This window comes from Urocampus carinirostris, chromosome 1 (genome assembly GCF_059441175.1).
Source record: "Urocampus carinirostris isolate Australia breed hairy pipefish chromosome 1, RoL_Ucar_1.0, whole genome shotgun sequence".
In the NCBI taxonomy this organism is placed as follows: Eukaryota; Metazoa; Chordata; class Actinopteri; order Syngnathiformes; family Syngnathidae; genus Urocampus; species Urocampus carinirostris.
In genome coordinates this window covers 71,873,950-71,894,206 of record NC_142349.1, presented here as the reverse complement: position 1 = coordinate 71,894,206, position 20,257 = coordinate 71,873,950, and the positions used below count along the sequence as shown (strand labels likewise).

The window sequence follows — 20,257 nt, the reverse complement described above, 5'->3', positions numbered from 1 at the left end:
TTTTGTATTATTTGATATTGTTGCATGTATTTATATTAAGTATAAACGTTCTTCTTACCCCAAAAGGGAGTCAGATATTTTAGGACAAGGTGTTTTAAAATGGATTCCATTTTGTTACAACGGGGAAAGATTTATCCTTATAGTTATTTTATTTTAACTTGTTGTTAAGTTTAGCACAGTAGCAAAGGCAGACGACCACTACAGCTCATTATTATACAAAACATTTATTTAAAAAATAAAATATAATCATTGTTATTGTTACTCTTGTGAAGGTTTTTGAACATAAAAAAACAACAACAACAAATACTTAAGCATTACATAATTCTGATATTGACAGTATAGGACATGAAAGGAGAACACATTGATGCCGCAATTACATTGATTGGTATAATTCAATCTCTTACATCTTGTTAAAAGTTAACTGTCAGGAACCGGAACAGGATCAGGACCCAAACACGTGACGTTTCTCACACAAGCCTATTATTTTACGGGAAATGGGCAGTCATGCATGTTAGGCAGCAGTCTGGCGTGAAATGATCAGAACCAAGAGGCCAACGAGATTGGCTGGGTAGATATGGGACAGATGGGGTCGATACCGGACAGGACAGGACCGACAGGATTGATAATGAAAAAGTAGATCGAAAATAAACAGGACAAACTTGTCATGATTGCTGGTTCGGGGTACCGGCGACTGCCCCGTTGGCGCCAACAGCCCTAGTCGCTGATTGGCTCCCTGACTCTTTTTAAACCCCCGTCTTCCAAAAGGAAGCGGTCAGACTGTCTGCCAACCTATGCTTTCAGCTAGGCAAGCTCTGTACTATCCGACATTCTCCTGCCTGATACCTGTTTCCGACCTGTTTCTGGACCCGTTTCCGCCTTGCTCCTCCGTCCCGGCCATCGACCTGTTTTGCCCTGTTTCCTGCCTGATACCTGTTGCCGACCTCTTTTCTGGACTCGTTACTGCCCTTGCTCCTCCCTCCCGGCGATCGACTTGTTTTCCCGCTGCCTACGACTATCCTCGCTCGACACGGAAATGCCACTTCCGCGTTCCTTCCATCAGCTACCCGTGTCCGACGATCATCGGATCGTGTAAGCAAACACTGCTCTCTTTCTCAATAAAACTAAGTAAAACGAACGCTTTGGGTCCTGTCTCCGTTTCTGGCTTGTGACAAAACTAGACGGGAACGAAAACTGGAGAGAATAATAAACAGGACAAAAATAGACGCGAGCAAAACTGGAAACCGATATTAAACAGGACAAAAAGAAACGGGAACAATACCGGACAGGGAATACCAACAGGAAAACAGGACTGAGTCAGAACCCACGTCTTGCAGGGACAAAGGAAGAATGAGAGCACTGAGCTTAAATAGACGGAAAGCCAATCTGTCAATGAGCCGCCGCTGGCGCCACAGGGGCGGGGCCGATTGGGCGCCATGGCAACCGTGACATTAACATTTTTACTTAAAATGCTTTCTTTTATGTTTAATCGTTCGGAAAAAGTAAAATAAAATAAAAAGAACATACCTAGGAGGCAAGATAATATAGTATTTTTTTTGCTTTTACTATTCATACGGAATTATTCTTACTATTCTGTATAAAATTGAAGATTTGAATATTTTCTAAAGAGTTTGAGATTGCTAATTCATCTGCATGTGCGGCACAGTTCATGTCTTGGGAACGTCCTGCGTGGGTTCAAATCTAGCTCCAGACTTCCTGTGCGGAGTTTGTATGTTCTCCCCGTGCTTGCGTGGGTTTACTCCGGGCACTCCAGTTTCCTCCCACATTCCAAAAACATGCAGGTGAATTGGCCGGTCTAAATTGTCCCTAGGTGTGAATGAGCGAATGAGTTGTCTGTCCCTGTGTGCCCTGCGATTGGCTGGCAACCAGTTCAGGGTGTCCCCTGCCCACTGCCCGATGATTGCTGGGATGGGCTCCAGCACCCCCGCGACCCTACTGGGGATAAGCGGTGCAGCTAATGAGATGAGATCAGACATTTCTTCTGATTTTTTCCTACATCTGTCTTATGTGTGAAGCACATTGTAAAGCATGTTCGGGGGTCTTTTACTACTACCATTTACTATTTTATTTTCATTTCCACTTTTTCATTTGCAAACTTTTGATCAACAAAAGTTGGCTTTTTTTCGGAAATGACAATGCAAAATCAATTCCATTTTGTGACGAATTTCAGAAAGAAGACAAAAGTAAAAATGGAAAAATACAGAGAAATGCGATATAAATACAATTTAAAACCATGTTAAAAATAATGTTCGTTTAGCTTGGTTATTACGTGTAGTGCATAAGTAGTGCAGAAGAGTTTTCAAAGGGGCAGACCAGCTCCCCCTGGTGGCAACATGAACAGTTTTGCAAAGTTCTGGCTACAAATTCAAAGCTTCTCACAAAACGTCTCACATACACAATACACAGGGGTGTCAAACAGGCGGCCCGTGGGCCGGATCAGGCCCGCTAAGGGATTGAATACGGCCCGCGAGACAACGCTCAGAGAAGCGCAAGAGAAAAAAAAGCTGCGGGTTGAAATATGTCCACTTGATGTTAGCAAAGCCAGGTGCCTCTCAAAAACACTTTACTTTTATTTCTCTCTCTCTCTCTCTCTCTCTCTCTCTCTCTCTCTCTCTCTCTCTCTCTCTCTCTCTCTCTCTCTCTCTCTCTCTCACTCTCTCACTCTCTCTCTCTCTCTCTATCCCCCCTTTCTCTCTCCCTTTGTCTCTCTCTCTATATATATATCAATATCCCTTTTTCTCTCTCTCTCTCTCTCTCTCTCTCTCTCTCTCTCTCTCTCTTGCTCTCTTCCTCCCGTTTTCTTTCACTCTCTCTCTTCTTCTCTGTGTCTTTTTACATTGTTTACTCCCTCTCTTTTCTCTCTTTCTCTCTCTCTCTCTCTCTTGCTTTCACCTTTATTTCTCCCCTTCTCTCTTTCTCTCCTCTTTTCTTTCTTTCTTTCTATTTCTCTTTGGATTTCATTCTTTCTCTCTCCAACTTTTCCATCCCTCACTATTTCTCTTTTTTTATCTCTTCTCACGCTCGCTCTCTTTTTCCTCTCTTTTTTGTCCCACCCGCTCTACTTTTTCCCTTTCTCTTTCTCTTGTTTCTTTCTCTCTTTTTTTTCTTTCTCTCTAATCTAGTAGCCCAGCCCCATGTGGCCGCGGACTCAAAATGAGTTTGACACCCCTGCATTACACAGTCACACCATTTCCATTAAACAACCGCGGACGACTGATACATTTGCGAGCTTCTACTTCTTCGTCTGCAGCATACAATCGTTATTGTGATGACCACGATGAGGACCACCGCCAGGATGAAAAGTCCACCCACCAAAGCTCCTAGACTCAGTTCTGAAAAAAAAAAAAATGAAGGTTGTGTTTAGATAGAGTTACTGATTTTCCAAGTACTGTAAATACTGGACTATAAGCCGCTACTTTTTTCCCAAACGTTCAACACTGCGTCTTATTCCGCGATGCGGCCAATTTATGTAATTCTTCTAACGGCCGCCAGGGGCGGTCCAGTACAAAAGGTAAGATTTAGACCGGTGGAATATATGCGCCGAGGAAGACTGCAACTTCTTGGCTTGTTCATAAATTAAATTAGCGTAATTATATACCCTCATCATGCAAAATGCAAAAAGAAAGGCACATGACGCAGCTTTCAAGCTAAAAGCAATCGAGCAGTCCGATAAAGAAGGAGCGAGCGTGTTGCTAGCATGTTTCGGAATAAGGGAGCGTGGGACGATGTCTATATGACAAAGTTTCTTTCCGACACTGAGGAATACGACTTTGATGGCTTTAGTTCTAAGGAGGAAGATGAGAACGGTTTACTGTGATTTTTACAGACCCGTTTACTGTGTTGCTAGCGTGTTGCTAGCGTGTTGCTACCTGTCACAGGCACCGTTTGGGATGAAAGTTATATTATTATTATTAAAGCTTTGAAAACTCTCTCGGTATACCGTCTTTCTTTGTAAATATGTGTAACCCATGTATAATATGTATTTGCAACTGTATATTTTTGTAATGTATTCATTTGTATTTATTTTAAACACTTATTCTGATATGTTTTGCACAGGCGAATGAAAAAAGAGGGGCGGAACAAACGCGAGGTGACGGGAAGTGGGGACCGGTAAATACCTGTTTGTGGACGCGGCGGAGACGGGGATGTTCGGGTTCGCGCCCCGGCCGAGTCATTCCTAAGACTTAAAAAGTGGTCGGCGGCGCCCTCTGTTGGCTGCGGCTGCATCGGCTCACTACAACGGGTCAGGTGCAATCGACATTTCGTTCTGTGTACATTGTTACACAGAATGACAATACAAGGAAATTATTATTATTATTATTATTATATATATTTTTCCCACCTTTACCTTTGGAAACATGCACTTTTTTCCTTGGATTACTTTCAACGGGACTCGGACTCTGCAGGTCTGCATCAAACCTTAAGTACCGGAATCATTTTCCGTTCATTTTGCCGACTGTGTACTTTAATGAAGGACACTTAGTTTCAATAGTGGGACTCGAAGTCGGGTTTGGGTTAATTTTGTGATTGTGTTACATTTCTTTAATGTGGGCGCGTGCGGCTTATATACAGGTGCGGCTTGTGTAAGTACAAAATGGGTTTTCCTCTTAAAATGTGGTGGGTGCGGCTTATAATCAGGTGCGCTCTATAGTCCGGAATTGACGGAACATGCAAGCCAATCTCATTTGATGTACCTCTGAAGATGTTCTTCTGTCCTGGTGTACACTGCTGAATACTCCATTCTCCTTGCTGGTAGGCTTTGGATCTCGAAGGGATGAATGCTGCCACCATGAAGCAGTAACTCTGACCGGCATCCAAGCCGGACACTTCTCCTTGATTGGCGTTGAATATAATGTCTCGCTGATGGAAAATTAGAGGGTAAAATAGTTGACATTAAGGTACTTTCAGAAGGCAGGATATGCAATAAATTCCAGATGAAAGAGCGCACTTGATTAAAAGCCGCATGCTTAAATTTGAGTCAAGTCAAGTCATGTTTATTTGTCTAGCCCTTAATCTCAAGGAGTCTCAAAGAGCTGCACAGACCACAGATTATTGCAAACTACAGATTATTATGACACCATCCCTTGATCTAAAACCTACATGAGGTCAAGGAAAAACTCAAAAACCTCAAGTCAAGTCATGTTTATTTGTGACGCCCTTAATCTCAAGGACCCTCAGAGGGCTGCACAGACCACAGATTATTGCAAACTACAGATTATTATGACACCATCCCCTGATCTGAAACCTACATGAGGGCAATGAAAAACTCAAAAACCTCTCTCTCTCTCTCTCTCTCTTGTATTTCTTTCTTTCTCTCTCTCTCTTTTACTCTCCCTCTCATACTCCCTTTTTCTCTCACCTTCTATCTCTCTCTCTTTCATTTGCTCTGTCTGTCTTTTTTTTCTTTGTTCCTCTTCTTCTCTTTCTCTATCTGTGTCTTTTTACCTTTTTTTGCCCTCCCTTCCTATTTTTCCCTTAATGCATTTTCTCTCTCTCTCTTGCATCAACCTCCTCTTTCTCCCCTTCTCTCTTTCTCTCCTTCTCTCTTTCTCTCTTTCTATTTCTGTTTGAATTTCTTTTTCTCTCTCTTTCTTTCCCCCTCTCTCACTATTTCTCTTTTTATCTCTTTTGTTTAACATTCTCTGTCTCTCGCTCTTCTTTATCTCTTTCTCTCTCTTTCTCCCTTTCTCTCTTTCTTTGTTCCACCCTTTCTCTTGTCCCCCTCCTCTCTTTCTCTATATTTCTTTCTCTCTTTTTCTTTCTCCTCAATCTACTAGTCTTTCTTTCTTTCTTTCTCTTTTTCTTTCTTTCATCGTTTCTTTTCCTTTCTTTCTTTCTGTCCTCCTCTCTTTCTTTCTATATTTCTGTCTTCCTTTCTTTCTACATTTCTGTCTTCCTTTCTTTCTTTCTACATTTCTATCCTCCTTTCTATATTTCTATCCTCCTTTCTATCTTCCTTTCTCTCTCTCTCTCTCTCTCTTTCTTTCTGTCCTCCTTTCTTTCTTTCTATATTTCTTTCTTTCTTTCTTTCTACATTTCTGTCCTCATTTCTATATTTCTATCCTCCTTTCTATCCTCCTCTCTTTCTCTCTCTCTCTCTCTCTCTTTCAGTCCTCTTTTTTTCTTTCTTTCTTTCTTTCTTTCCTCCTTTCTTTCTGTCCTCCTTTCTTTCTTTCTACATTTCTGTTTTCCTTTCTTTCTACATTTCTATCCTTTCTTTCTTTCTATATTTCTATCCTCCTTTCTTTCTTTCTACATTTACATCCTCCTTACTATATTTCTATCCTCCTTTCTATCCTCCTCTCTCTCTCTCTTTCTCTCTTTCTCTCTCTCTCTCTCTTTCAGTCCTCTTTTTTTCTTTCTTTCTTTCTTTCTTTCTTTCTTTCTTTCTTTCTTTCTTTCTTTCTTTCTTTCTGTCCTCCTTTCTTTCTTTCTACATTTCTGTTTTCCTTTCTTTCTACATTTCTATCCTTTCTTTCTTTCTATATTTCTATCCTCCTTTCTTTCTTTCTACATTTACATCCTCCTTACTATATTTCTATCCTCCTTTCTATCCTCCTTTCTATCCTCCTCTCTCTCTCTCTTTCTCCTCTTTCTCTCTCTCTCTCTCTCTTTCAGTCCTCTTTTTTTCTTTCTTTCTTTCTTTCTTTCTGTCCTCCTTTCTTTCTTTCTACATTTCTGTTTTCCTTTCTTTCTACATTTCTATCCTTTCTTTCTTTCTACATTTACATCCTCCTTACTATATTTCTATCCTCCTTTCTATCCTCCTCTCTCTCTCTCTCTCTCTCTCTCTCTCTCTCTCTCTCTCTCTCTCTCTCTCTCTCTCTCTCTCTCTCTCGATGGAGGAATCTGCCACACTAAACTGTGGAAATTTGGAGGTCTACCTCACTGAGATAAAAGAACGGATGTCACTCAACTTCTTGCGCCTTAACTCTGAAAAGACCGAAATGTTAGTGATTGGTCCATCTAAATGCCGTGACTTGTTCTCACACACACACACATATAGTCACGTTTCAAACATCAGTCTAATTTCATCTTTTATACGTTTTTCAATCTTATATCCTTTTATTGTGAAGTCGCGCTCATGCGTGTTCCTTTTCCTGTTTATGTGTCAAATAAACCACACCTCCTGAACGGAGGTAAGCCAGTTCTGTCGGAGAGATTTTGGCGAGATGGCTTCCCGGCAGTGCTGGCTCCTCCGCGAGGGAGATTTGAAAACTTGATGAGTGATTTCATCTGAGTACCGTATTTTCCGCACTATAAGGCGCACCTAAAAGCCTTTATTTTTTTCAAAAGCTGACCATGCGCCTTATAATACAGTGCGCCTTATATATGGATCAACATTAAGTTTTCCAACTAACTTGCAGCCGCCGACGAGATTTTCCCCCGAACGCCAAGTAGTCCGCGGTGTATGCTGGGATTTATTTAGCGGCGTTTCATTGGCTAACCAATGTGTCAATCATCATTTGAATCGATCACTATTGGCTAAAGTTATTCGGAGGTCAAGGGGAGGATCCTTTTTATCATTTACAGGCTGGCATTGGCTTAAACGGCAAAACAAAGCCTGCAATTGGCCGCAAAAGATGAATGTGTATAGCACGTGGCTGACGGCATAGAGAAAGCCTTTTTTTCTATTCTGTATTTGTAAATATTTTATTCTCCTGTATTTACTATACTCACGGATATAAGAGGACATTGCACATTATTATGAACCCAACGACTTCGGTGAGCTACTCCGGGTTTTATATTGTCCCTGTATCTTGTTTCAGACTGAACTCGATTTTTCTGTGATACGCGGTGCAGATAATGGATGGAATGGAGTGTCTATTTTTAAATTCAACTCAATTCCAAGTGTTTATTGTCATATATACAGTAAAGTTGCGAGCGAAAAAGAAAATAGAAACTAAGGAATGGTTGGCATTTCTTGAATCGCAAGACTTTAACCTTTCGAATGATATTTGGAACGATGCATTTGAGTGACATCGTACGGACACCGCATCCGCACGTGTTCTCGACACGTCTTTGCGTCTTTGCAAGCTTTGGGAATGTTAAGGGGGTAATAAGTTGGACTGAACTATCTGACTGTTTTGTCCACGTTCCCATTGTAGCGCCTTATAATCTGGTGCGCCTTATGTATGTCAAAAATAGGACCAAAAACTATTTTTTCGGGGTGCGCCCTATAACCCAGTGCGCCTTATAGTGCGGAAAATACGGTAATTCTGCCAACAGAAAGTTTATATAATATACAGCTCTAACACTCTCCGGTCTCCCGAAGTTCAAAATCAAGAGCCTTCAGCTGGTACAAAATGCTGCAGCCAGGCTTTCAACTAAGACAAGAAAGTTTGATCACACGACCCCGATTTTAGCTAACCTGCATTGGCTCCCTGTTAACTTAAGATGTGATTTGAAGGTTCTGTTGGTAGTATACAAAATCATGCATGGACTTGCTCCCTCATTTCTTTCAGATATAATCTCCCCCTATGTTCCGGTCCGGAGCCTTCGTTCTGAAAACGCTGGTTTTCTAGTGATCCCAAGAGCCAAGAAGAAATCTGCAAGTTCAAGAGCGTTCTCCATTCGGGCCCTGGTGCTGTGGAATGCTCTTCCCCCTGAGATTGGATCTGCAACCTCAGTGGAAATGTTTAAATCTAAGCTTAAAACACACTTCTATTCTCGAACATATGAATAACCTATATTTTATGTTGATAATATGTGTATTATTTGCCCTCATGTCGGTTTTAGATCAGGGGAGGGTGTCATAATAGTCTGTAGTTTGAAATAGTCTGTGCAGCCTTTTGAGACTCCTTGTGATTAAGGGCTATACTAACAAATAGGACTTGACTTTTCGAGTTTTTCCTTGCCCTCATGTAGGTTTTAGATCAGGGGATGGTGTCATAATAGTCTGTAGTTTGAAATAGCCTTTGATCTGTGCAGCCTTTTGAGACTCCTTGTGATTAAGGGCTATACTAACAAAAAGGGCTTGACTTTTCGAGTTTTTTCCTTGCCCTCATGTAGGTTTTAGATCAGGGGATGGTGTCATAAAAGTCTGTGGTTTGCAATAATCTGCGGTCTGTGGAGCTCTTTGAGACTCTTTGTGATTAAGGGCCAAACAAATAAACTTGACCTGACTTGACTCTCCATCCAGAGTTTTCCATTATTGCTGTTGAATTACCTTTCCAGTATTTCCTGACTTGTAATAACTGATCTTGTATTTGAGCTCCTCCTTGAAGATGTCTCTGATGGTGAGCTGTTTTTTGTATTTATGTAAACTGGTAAGAGGATCTTGGATGGTCAAGCTGACTTTGCCCTCTTCCACAACTTCAACCGTGAACTCGGCGGCGCTGATCTCACCTGAGAAGTAGAGACGTGAGAGCAATGAGCGATCTGGGAAGGAAATGTTCTGTTACAAAGGGAACACACCAGGAACGGAGACAGGACCCAATAGCGTTGGTTTTACTCCGTTTTTATTGAGAAAGAGAGCAAGGCTCGCTTCCACGATCCGATGATTGTCGGCAACAGGTATCAGGCAGGAAACAGGGCAAAACAGGTCGATGGCCGGGACGGAGGAGCAAGGCGGAAACGGGTCCAGAAACAGGTCGGCAACAGGTATCAGGCAGGAAACAGGGCAAAACAGGTCGACGGCCGGGACGGAGGAGCAAAACAGAAACGGGTCCAGATCATAGTTTTGTCTCCAGCAAGATCAAACTTATCCCCTTATTCTAGACCCGATTCAACAGGCTTCAAACTGCTGGCCCGCGGGCCGGATTAGGCCCGCTGAGGGATTGAAGCCGGCCCCCGAGACAAAGCTGAGGGAAGCGCAAGAGAAAAACGAGCCGCAGGTTGAAATATGTCCACTTGATTTTGCCAAAGCCAGGCGCCTCTCACAAACGCTGTACTTGTATTTCTTTCTTTCTCTCTCTCTCTCTTTTACTCTCCCTCTCGTACTCCCTTTTTCTCTCACCTTCTATCTCTCTCTCTTTCATTTGCTCTGTCTGTCTTTTTCTTTCTTTGTTCCTCTTCTTCTCTTTATCTGTGTCTTTTTACCTTCTTTTGCTCTCCCTTCCTATTTTTCCCTTTCTGCATTTTCTCTCTCTCTCTTGCATCAACCTCCTCTTTCTCCCCTTCTCTCTTTCTCTCTTTCTCTCCTTCTCTCTTTCTCTCCTTCTCTCCTTCTCTCTTTCTCTCTTTCTATTTCTGTTTGGATTTATTTTTCTCTCTTTCTTTCCCCCTCTCTCACTATTTCTCTTTTTATCTGTTCTGTTTAACATTATCTGTCTCTTGCTCTCCTTTATCTCTCTCTCTTTCTCTTTCTCACTTTCTCTCTTTCTTTGTTCCACCCTTTCTCTTGTCCCCATCCCTCTTTCTCTTATGTCTTTCTCTTTTTTTCTTTCTCCTCAATCCACTAGTCTTTCTTTCTTTCTCTTTGTCTTTCTTTCATTGTTTCTTTGTTTCTTTCTTTCTTTCTCTTTCTTTCTTTCTTTCTTTCCTCCTTTTCGTTCTTTCATTGTTTCTTTTTTTTCTTTCTCTTTCTTTCTCTTTCTTTCTTTCTCTTTTTCTTTCTTTCATTGTTTCTTTTTTTCTTTCTTTCTTTCTTTCTCTTTCTTTCTTTCTCTTTCTTTCTTTCTTTCTTTCTCTTTCTTTCTTTCTCTTTCTTTCTTTCTTTCTTTCTCTTTTTCTTTCTTTTAATGTTCCTTTTTTCTTTCTTTCTTTTTCTTTCTTTCTTTTTCTTTCTTCCTTTTTCTTTGTTTCTTTCTCTTTCTTTCTTTCTTTCTTTCTTTCTTTCTTTCTTTCGGTCTCTTTCTTTCTGTCCTCTTTTCTGTCTTCCTTTCTTTCTTTCTAGATTTCTGTCCTCCTTTCTTTCTTTCTTTCTTTCTTTCTTTCTTTCTTTCTTTCTTTCTTTCTTTCTTCTCTCTCCCTCTCTCTCTCTTTCTTTCTTTCTTTCTGTCCTCCTTTCTTTCTTTCTAGATTTCTGTCCTCCTTTCTTTCTTTCTACATTTCTATCCTCCTTTCTTTCTTTCTTGCTTTCCATCCTCCTTTCTTTCTTTCTACATTTTTATCCTCCTTTCATTCTTTCTATATTTCTATCCTTCTTTTTTCTTTCTTTCTTTCTTTCTTTCTTTCTTTCTTTCTTTCTTTCTTTCTCTCGCTCACTTTCTCTCCTTCTTTCTTTCTTTCTTTCTTTCTTCTTTCTCTCTCCCTCTCTCTCTCTTTCTTTCTTTCTTTCTGTCCTCCTTTCTTTCTTTCTAGATTTCTGCCCTCCTTTCTTTCTTTCTACATTTCTATCCTCCTTTCTTTCTTTCTTGCTTTCCATCCTCCTTTCTTTCTTTCTACATTTTTATCCTCCTTTCATTCTTTCTATATTTCTATCCTTCTTTTTTGTTTGTTTGTTTCTTTCTTTCTCTCGCTCACTTTCTCTCCTTCTTTCTTTCTTTCTTTCTTTCCGTCCATCTCTCCTTTTCATTCTACTTACCTCATTAGTCCGGCCCCTGAGAGAATGTTTGTCCTATGGTGTCGCCCCCGAGTTAAAATAAGTTTGACACCCCCGCCCTATTCGGACCCCAGGCAAGACTTACTCTGGTCGTAAGGGTTGAAAGTAGGCGATTGAGTGTGAGGTAAATCGGCCAGCTCATAGTCGTCACCGGAGATGGATTCTGTGATGATGTCAGCTTTATATGTTCTGTCAAAATCAAAAAGAAGGAATTATCCTACTTAAAAGGTTTTTTTTAAATTTTATCTTCAAATTTTATTTTAGTTTCTTTTAGTCTGTTGGTAGTATACAAAATCATGCATAGACTTGCTCCCTCATATCTTTTAGATTTAATTTCGCCCTATGTTCCGGTACGAAGCCTCTCTCTGAAAACGCTGGTCTACTTGTGATCCCAAGAGCCAAGAAGAAATCCGCAGGTTCGAGAGCTTTCTACATTCGGGCCCCGGTGCTGTGGAATGCTCTTCTCTTTGAGATTCAGTGGAAATGTTTAAATCTAATCTTAAAACACACTTCTATTCTACAACATATGAATAACCTATATTTTATGTTGACAATAGTCTGTAATAATAGTTTGCAATAGTCTTTGATCTGTGCAGCCCTTTGAGACTCTTTGAGATTAAGTGCTATACAAATAAACATGACTTGACTTGACTCATTTCTTGGAATATTTGTGTCAGAGGTGCTTGATCACAATCTCCCGGATGATGGCGGAGGTCTGATCTAATGGTCAATCAAAGAACAGTACTGCTTTTGACTCTGTGGACCATAATATCTTACGAGAATGGTTGGAAAAATGGATTGGTCTCTCAGGAACCGTCCTCTTATGGTTCAGATCCTACCTCTCTAATAGGACGCACTGTGTTGAATGCGGTGAAATGACATCTGAGCCCTCTAGTGTTACCTGTGGTGTTCCGCAGGGTTCAGTACTTGGCCCCCTTCTTTTCAGCATTTACATGCTTCCATGAGGTGATATGATTCACATGTATAATATCAGTTTCCATTGCTACGCAGATGATACTCAACTATATCTTCCGATGGAGGAATCTGCCACACTAAATTGTGGAAATCTGGGGGCCTGCCTCACTGAGATAAAAGAACGGATCTCACTCAACTTCTCGCGCCTTAACTCTGAAAAGACCGAAATGTTAGTGATTGGTCCATCTAAATGCCGTGACTTGTTCTCAAAACTGCTCTGAACATTGACAAATGTAAGATCACCCAGAGTGACTCAGTTAAAAATGTATCGTATTTTCTGCACTATAAAGTCTAACTTGCAGCCGCCGACTAAATTTTCCCCCAAACGCCAAGTAGTCCGCGGTGTATGCTGGGATTTATTTACCGGCGTTTCATTGGCTAACCAATGTGTCAATCATCATTTGAATCGATCACTCTTGGCTAAAGTTATTCGGAGGTCAAGGGGCGGATCCTTTTTATCATTTACAGGCTGGCATAGGCTAAAGGGGCGAAACAAAGCCTGCAATTGGCCGAAAAAGATGAATGTGTATAGCACGTGGTTGACGGCATAAAGAAAGCATTTTTTACTATTCTGTATTTGTAAATATTTTATTCTCCTGGATTTACTAAACTCACGGGTATAAGAGGACCATGGCTGCACATTATTATGAACACAACGACTTCGGTGAGCTACTCCGGCTGTATATTATCCCTGTATCTTGTTTCAGACTGAACTCGATGTTTCTGTGATAAGCGGTGCAGATAATGGATGGAATGGAGTGTCTCTTTTTAAATTCAACTCTATTCCAAGTGTTTATTGTCATATGCACAGTAAAGTTGCGAGCAAAAAAGAAAATAGAAACTAAGGAATGGTTGGCATTTCTTGAATCCCAAGACTTTAACCTTCCGAATGATGGAACGATGCATTTGAGTGACATCGTACGGACACTGTGTTGGTACATGTGTGAGACACGTATTTGCTTCTTTGCAAGCTTTGGGAATGTTAAGGGGGTAATAGGTTGGACTGAACAATCTGACTGTTTTGTCCACGTTCCCATTCTAGCGCCTTATAATCCGGTGCGTCTTATGTATGTCAAATATAGGACCAAAAACTATTTTTTCGGGGTGCGCCCTATAACCCGGTGCGTCTTATAGTGCGGAAAATATGGTAAATATTTGTATCAGGGTTGCTCGATCACAATCTCCCGGTTGATGGCGGAGGTCTGACCTAATGGTCAATCAAATAACAGTACTGTATACCATTTTCATCCTGTCACTTGATTGATATAGAGGGCAGCCAATCAGATGACAGCTAATTTTGACATTCAGGAATAAACAGGGGCAGCACGGCGGCGCAGTGGTTAGCGCATGTGCGGCACAGTTCTAAGGTCTTGGGGAACCTCCTGCGTGGGTTCAAATCCAGCTCCAGACTTCCTGTGCGGAGTTTGTATGTTCTCCCCGTGCTTGCGTGGGTTTCCTCCGGGCACTCCGGTTTCCTCCCACATTCCAAAAACATGCATTTCAGGTGGATTGGTCGGTCCAAATTGTCCCTAGGTGTGAATGAGGGAGTGAGTTGTCTGTCCCCGTGTGCCCTGCGATTGGCTGGCAACCAGTTCAGGGTGTCCCCTACCCACTGCCTGATGATTGATGGGATGGGCTCCAGCACCCCCGCGACCCTACTGAGGATAAGCGGTGTAGCTCATGAGATGAGATGAGGAATAAACAGATGACTCGGTTTATTTACAGATTACAGGCCGAAGCTGTGCGCTAAACTCGTCATCATAAGAGACAATAAATTAAGCTGGAAAACACACAATCAGACACATACAAACTAAAGTATCTAAAAGCATTTCGATTATTAATAAAGCCAAATTCATTTTAAACTATAATGCATTGTATTTATTATATTGTTCTCTAGTTCTGCCATACTTAACATATTGTGCTGAATTCTGGGGCAATCATTACAAAAGTTCACTACCGCCCCTTTTTATCCTCCAAAAACGTGCAATTACATACACAGGGTAGGATATCGATATTATACTCATATTTTATTCTTGCAGTCCAAATTATTAAAATGAGATGATTTAGTAAAATGTTTCACTGCACAACTACTATTTAAGGTCAAAAAAAACATAGTGCCAGAAAACATACATAAATTATTCATTCAGAAAGAGGGAAATTATAAGTTAAATTCATAATCCCAAAGGTGAGAACCACCAGGAAAAGTATGTGTGTGTCTGAGTGTGGAGTCAAACTTTGGACCAATTTACAAGACGAGATCAAATAATGTCCAAGTACGAGAGATTGGGAACTATGGTTAACTTTGTTGTTATTGTTGCCATTGTTATAACTGTTATTATTAATACTATTACTATTGTTGTTTTTATCATTGGTGTATTTAATAGGGAAGATGAAGGGAAAGGGAAAATAAGCATCTGCTTCTTATTACCCCTTTTCGAACATATTATGTAACATTATTTTGTTGTTGAGTTATTGTTCTTGTTCTGTTCTTATTTCAATGTTTGAATAAAGTTTTCATTTATTCAACTAGGAGTTGAAACAATAGAACACATGCTAACAATTAGCTAAACGCTAAATCTGAAAAACATGTCGACCGAAATTTGGGGGGGTTGAAACAAATGAATGTTTGGCCAAGCCTTGTCAAAAACTTTCTGCTGTTTTATAATATTAATTTTACTTTAAACTACGCTAAATCGAACATAACCACTTTATAAAACAAAAGGATTTATGTAAAAAATGAAAACAACATTAGAATTGCAAAATAACTTCCCCTTATGAGAAAAATCGGGTTGTGCACCTATTAGCCATTCTTTTTTATTTTATGTATCTTTTAAGTCTTTACTATGAGTGTATCCTGGAGTGCTGTGTCTAATCTCTCAGTACCTTAACCAATTACTCCTCTTATTAACGGTGATGTCTGTAACTTCAAAATATTCTACTCACTGCCACCATCTTCTGGCTGAAATCATCATTGAAGCATCTGTTCTTTCTTTTGTTGAGCGTGCAAGTATGTGAAAATCTTAATGCGCTTACATAAACTCTTCCTTTTTTATATTTTTTGGGGTTTGGGTTTACATTTAGACTAAATTTGAAACGGTACTTTTCTTACTTTCGCCATTTTCATCTTAGGATAAAAGAAAAGCACAACCAAGCGCATGTGTAATTACACTCCTCCCATCCCCTGCCTCCCTCTCCTCTAGGGTAATGCCGTTCGTTGCCAAAATATGAAGGGTAAAAATAAGATAAAACCAGATAGGCGCAGTGGAAAAAAAAATATACATATAAAGGCTCTTTGAACTAAGTCGGGCATTGTTAACACATACTTAATAGAGAAAATATTTGATTTTTTAACATTTTAGGGAAGCTTCAAACTAAGCACCCCACTTTTAAAGATTAGCCTTACTAAGCTATAATAAACCCTACAAACACCACGCGGCACCTATTTACTCACAAGACAGACTATGTAGAAAAAATTAAAAATATATTTATCGTGACCAAGTTTATTTTATTTACCAAATAAACAACACAAATGGGCAGCACGGCGGCGCAGTGGTTAGCGCATGTGCAGCACAGTTCATGTCTTGGGAACCTCCTGCGTGGGTTCAAATCCAGCTCCAGACTTGCTGTGCGGAGTTTGTATGTTCTCCCCGTGCTTGCGTGGGTTTCCTCCGGGCACTCCGGTTTCCTCCCACATTCCAAAGACATGTATTTCAGGTGAATTGGCCGGTCCAAATTGTCCCTAGGTGTGAATGAGCGAGTTGTCTGTCCCCATGTGCCCTGCGATTGGCTGGCAACCAGTTCAGGGTGTCCCCTGCCCACTGCCTGATGACTGCTGGGATGGGCTCCAGCACCCCCGCGACCCTACTGAGGATAAGCGGTGCAGCTGATGAGATGAGATAAACAACACAAATAATTCTTTCAGCGTTTTCTTAGTTCTTAGTTCAATCCACGATGATGATGTTGTCGTCTGCTACCAGTGTCAGGGTTGGGTAGAGTTACTTTAACTGGATTACTTTCAATGACTTTTGGATTACTCCAATACCAAATATGCTAATAAAAGACAAAAGAAACTAAATAGGAATCAAATGAATACATTTTGTGCAGGCTTGGGGAGTAACGGAATACATGGAACGGCAAAAATGATGTTTGGATTTAATTTCATTTTGTTTCTGTCGCATTTTATGTTCGTTTTGCCGGAGATCAAAGAGATCAAAGCCAGGAGAGAAAGCTTACCACATGTTGTGAGTCATCATTTGATTCCTATTTAGTTTCTTTTGTCTTTTGTTAGCATATTTGATATTGGAGTAATCTAAAAATAATTGAAAGTAACCAAGTTAAAGTAACCCTACCCAACCCTGCTCGCATTTTGTGTTAGTTTTGCCGGAGATCAAAGAGATCAAAGCCAGGAGAGAAAGCTTACCACGTGTTGTGAGTCATCATTTGATTCATATTTAGTTTCTTTTGTCTCTTGTTAGCATATTTGGTATTGGAGTAATCCAAAAGTAATTGAAAGTAATCCAGTTAAAGTAACCCTACCCAACCCTGGTCGCATTTGATGTTAGTTTTGCCAGAGATCAAAGCCAGGAGAGAAAGCTTACCACGTGTTGAGAGTCATCATTTTATTCATATTTAGTTTCTTTTGTCTTTTATTAGCATATTTGGTATTGGAATAATCCAAAAGTAATTGAAAGTAATCCAGTTAAAGTAACCCTACCCAATCCTTGTCGCATTTTATGTTAGTTTTGCCGGAGATCAAAGAGATCAAAGCCAGGAGAGAAAGCTTACCACGTGTTGTGAGCCATCATGATTGATATTTAGTTTCTTTTGTGTTTTATTAGCATATTTGGTATTGGAGTCATCCAAAAGTCATTGAAAGTAATCCAGTTAAAGTAATCCTACCCAACCATGCCCAACAACATAAAAACGAATTTTAAAAATAATATTTATTGTATTTTTTTATATTTTTCCCAAACAAAAATTGTATAAAAAATGGGGAAAACGACAAAAAACTGCTGAAACACTTCGAGCATCCCCAATCTATAGTGTGGGAAAAATGCAGTACTTATTCATTTTCACGAAAGTTGAAAAAAAAACATGGCTGAAGTGTTTCATAGAAATTGATAAAAACAATATGTCCGCTCATTTTTAAGTTATTTTCGATGTACTTTACGTACCTGCGGGGAGGATCTAGTTCCTTCGAAAGATCACATTCTGTGTGTTGTATTCCGATACAGTTAGCACTTGGAATCCAGTCACCGTTGTCCCTGATATTCACAAGAGAGCATTTCAGTATCCTGTTATTCACAAAGTAGTTATTTTCCAATTTTTTTTAAAAAAAAAACGTCTTTTTTTGCAGAGGTGGGTAGTATTGAATCTCATTTACTTCATTACATTGAGTTTTAGGAATTTTGTACTTCTGGGAGTATTTTTAAATCACGATACTTTTACTTGAATAGAAACAGTACTACTCTGCTACATTAGGCTACATTGAGCCTGTTATTTAAGTCAGTGTCTGAAACTCATGAGAAAAGTTAGCGGACACCGGGGCAGACAACTCTGAAAAGTAGCCTGCCCCATTTTTCACAACTTGAAACACAAAATGACTCATCGCAAAAAAAAAACGTTAGTATTAAGGATCGATCATCAAAATACATAACGGAACAATACTTTAAAATCAAGTTTTATTGTTGTGAGGTATATTAAATCTAGTTATTTGTAATGTTCTCTATTACTCACGTTACAAATGGCTCTGATGGAATATACTTTTATTACTTATTCTCTATTTTTCTACTCTTTTATATGATTCTGTATCAAAATATGCATACTTTCAGTCTTTATTTTGAAGGGTACAGGAAACTCATCATGGTACGTTTTTACAACTGCTTGACTTCTTCTAAATCACAGGTGCCAAAGAGGCGGCCCGCGGGCCAGATCAGGCCCGCTAAGGGATTGAATCCGGCCCGCGAGACAACACTCAGAGAAGCGCAAGAGAAAAACAAGCTGCGGGTCGAAATATGTCCACTTGATATTGTCAAAGCCAGGTGCCTCGAACAAAGACACTGTACTTGTATTTATTTCTCTCTCTCTCTCACTCTCTCTCTCTCTCTCTCTCTCTCTCTCTCTCTTTTGCACCCCTTTTCTCCCACTCTCTGTCTCTTTCACTCTCTGTGTCTCTCTTTTTCTCTTCCTTTGTTCCTCTTTGTCTCTTTCTCTTTCTGTGTCTCTTTAACTTCTTTTGCTCTAACTTCCTTTTTTCCTTTTCTCTCATTCTACCCTTCGCTCTTTCTTTTCTCTCCTTCTGTCTTTCAATTTCTCTTTGGATTTCTTTCTTCCGCTCCCTTTTTTTCCCCCTCTCTCACGACTTCTTTTTATTTATTTTGTTCCTCACACTCTCTCCCTCTCTCTCTTTCTTTGCCCCCCCCTCTCTTTCTCTTATTTCTTTATCTCTCTTATTTCTTTCTCTTGAATCTACTAGTCCGGCCCCCGACAGAATGTTTGTTCTATCGTGTGGCCCCCGAGTTCAAATGAGTTTGACACCCCTGTTCTAAATAAAAACAATCGCGTCACCGGGCCACGAGGAGAAAGGGGAGTCATTCGAAGGAGTGGGTCCGTTTTTCTCCCCGCGGTTACTGGGGGGCCTACTGTTGATATCAAACCTGCATCTTCCTTGACTCTCATATCAGCCAAAGATTAATATCCCAAATTAATCTGTCATTTGTGAATCTACTCATAACATTCATTGCATGTATATGACATCACTGTGTATGTTTACGTTTTGTAGCGTCATCAATTTTGTTAGCTTATTTTGAATATTTGAATCTTTCCTCTGGGGCTGAGGTTTTGGCTTGATTCCTAACCACTTCTCCATTTTTTCTTGCGTTCTCTGTGCGTCTACTTTGGAAAATGATATGCAAATGCACGACCTTATAATGCTAGGGAGAGTCCGGAAGCACAAAGTTATTCGATGCAGGCTTCTGATTGGCTGCCGAGTATGCAAATTGTCAAACGAATCGAAATGAATAGACTTCCAACAAGAAAGAAGAATTCGAAATCGGAATAATGTTATGATTGCCGATTCAGAGAACCTGCAACTGCTTAATTGCCGCCAACAGATGATTGGCTGATGTCATCTTTTTAAACCCCCGGCTTCCAAGAGGAAGCCGTCAGATCGTTATGTCAACCGTTGCTTCTTACGTCAGACTCTGTTCCTGCCCTGCCGTTCTCTGCCTGATCCTTGTTGCCAACCTGTTTCCGGTCCTGACTCTGCCCCGTTCTGCCTGCCTGTTATCCGATCTGTTTTGCCCCGTTACCTGCCTGCCTCCTGTTGCCGGCCTCGTTTCCGAACTTGACATAAACCTTGCTCTCCAGTCCTAGCGACTTGTAATTCCCGCCTGTCTTCGACCCTCCTCGCTAGACACGGAAGTGCCACTTTCGCATCTCCTTCATCTTTCATAAACGAGTGTTGCATTTTGTTGCACTGTTTTTCTCGATAAGGGCCACGTTAAGCACTTTTGCTGTCACGGTTGCCATGGCGCCCAATTGGCCGCGCCCCTCTGGCGCCAGCTGCGGCTCATTGAAAGATTAGCTTTCCGTCTTTTTGAGCTCTGTGCTCTCGTTTTTTCCTTTGTCAGTCCGTCAACAAACCTCTGCCCCGCAAGACATGGGTTCTGACTCGGTTCCGTTTTCCTATTGGTATTTCCTATCCACTATTGTTCCTGTTAATTTTGTCCTGTTAAATATCGGTTTCCTGTTTTGTTCCCGTCTATTTTTGTCCTGTTT

At 40.5% G+C, this 20,257-nt stretch overlaps 1 protein-coding gene across 1 annotated transcript in view; it reads right to left on the bottom strand.

The window, feature by feature from the left end:
- Nucleotides 1-205: 205 nt before the first annotated feature.
- LOC148376735 (tissue factor-like) overlaps nt 206-20,257 on the bottom strand; it is a 29,140-nt gene continuing 9,088 nt past the window's right edge. The window contains exons 3-7 of the mRNA XM_088350225.1: nt 17,653-17,742; nt 11,589-11,692; nt 9,188-9,366; nt 4,713-4,878; nt 206-3,350 (exon numbers count right to left, since the gene is read on the bottom strand). Coding sequence (XP_088206351.1) covers nt 3,214-3,350; nt 4,713-4,878; nt 9,188-9,366; nt 11,589-11,692; nt 17,653-17,742 — 676 coding nt within the window. The 3' untranslated portion in view covers nt 206-3,213. The remainder of the gene's footprint in view (nt 3,351-4,712; nt 4,879-9,187; nt 9,367-11,588; nt 11,693-17,652; nt 17,743-20,257) is intronic.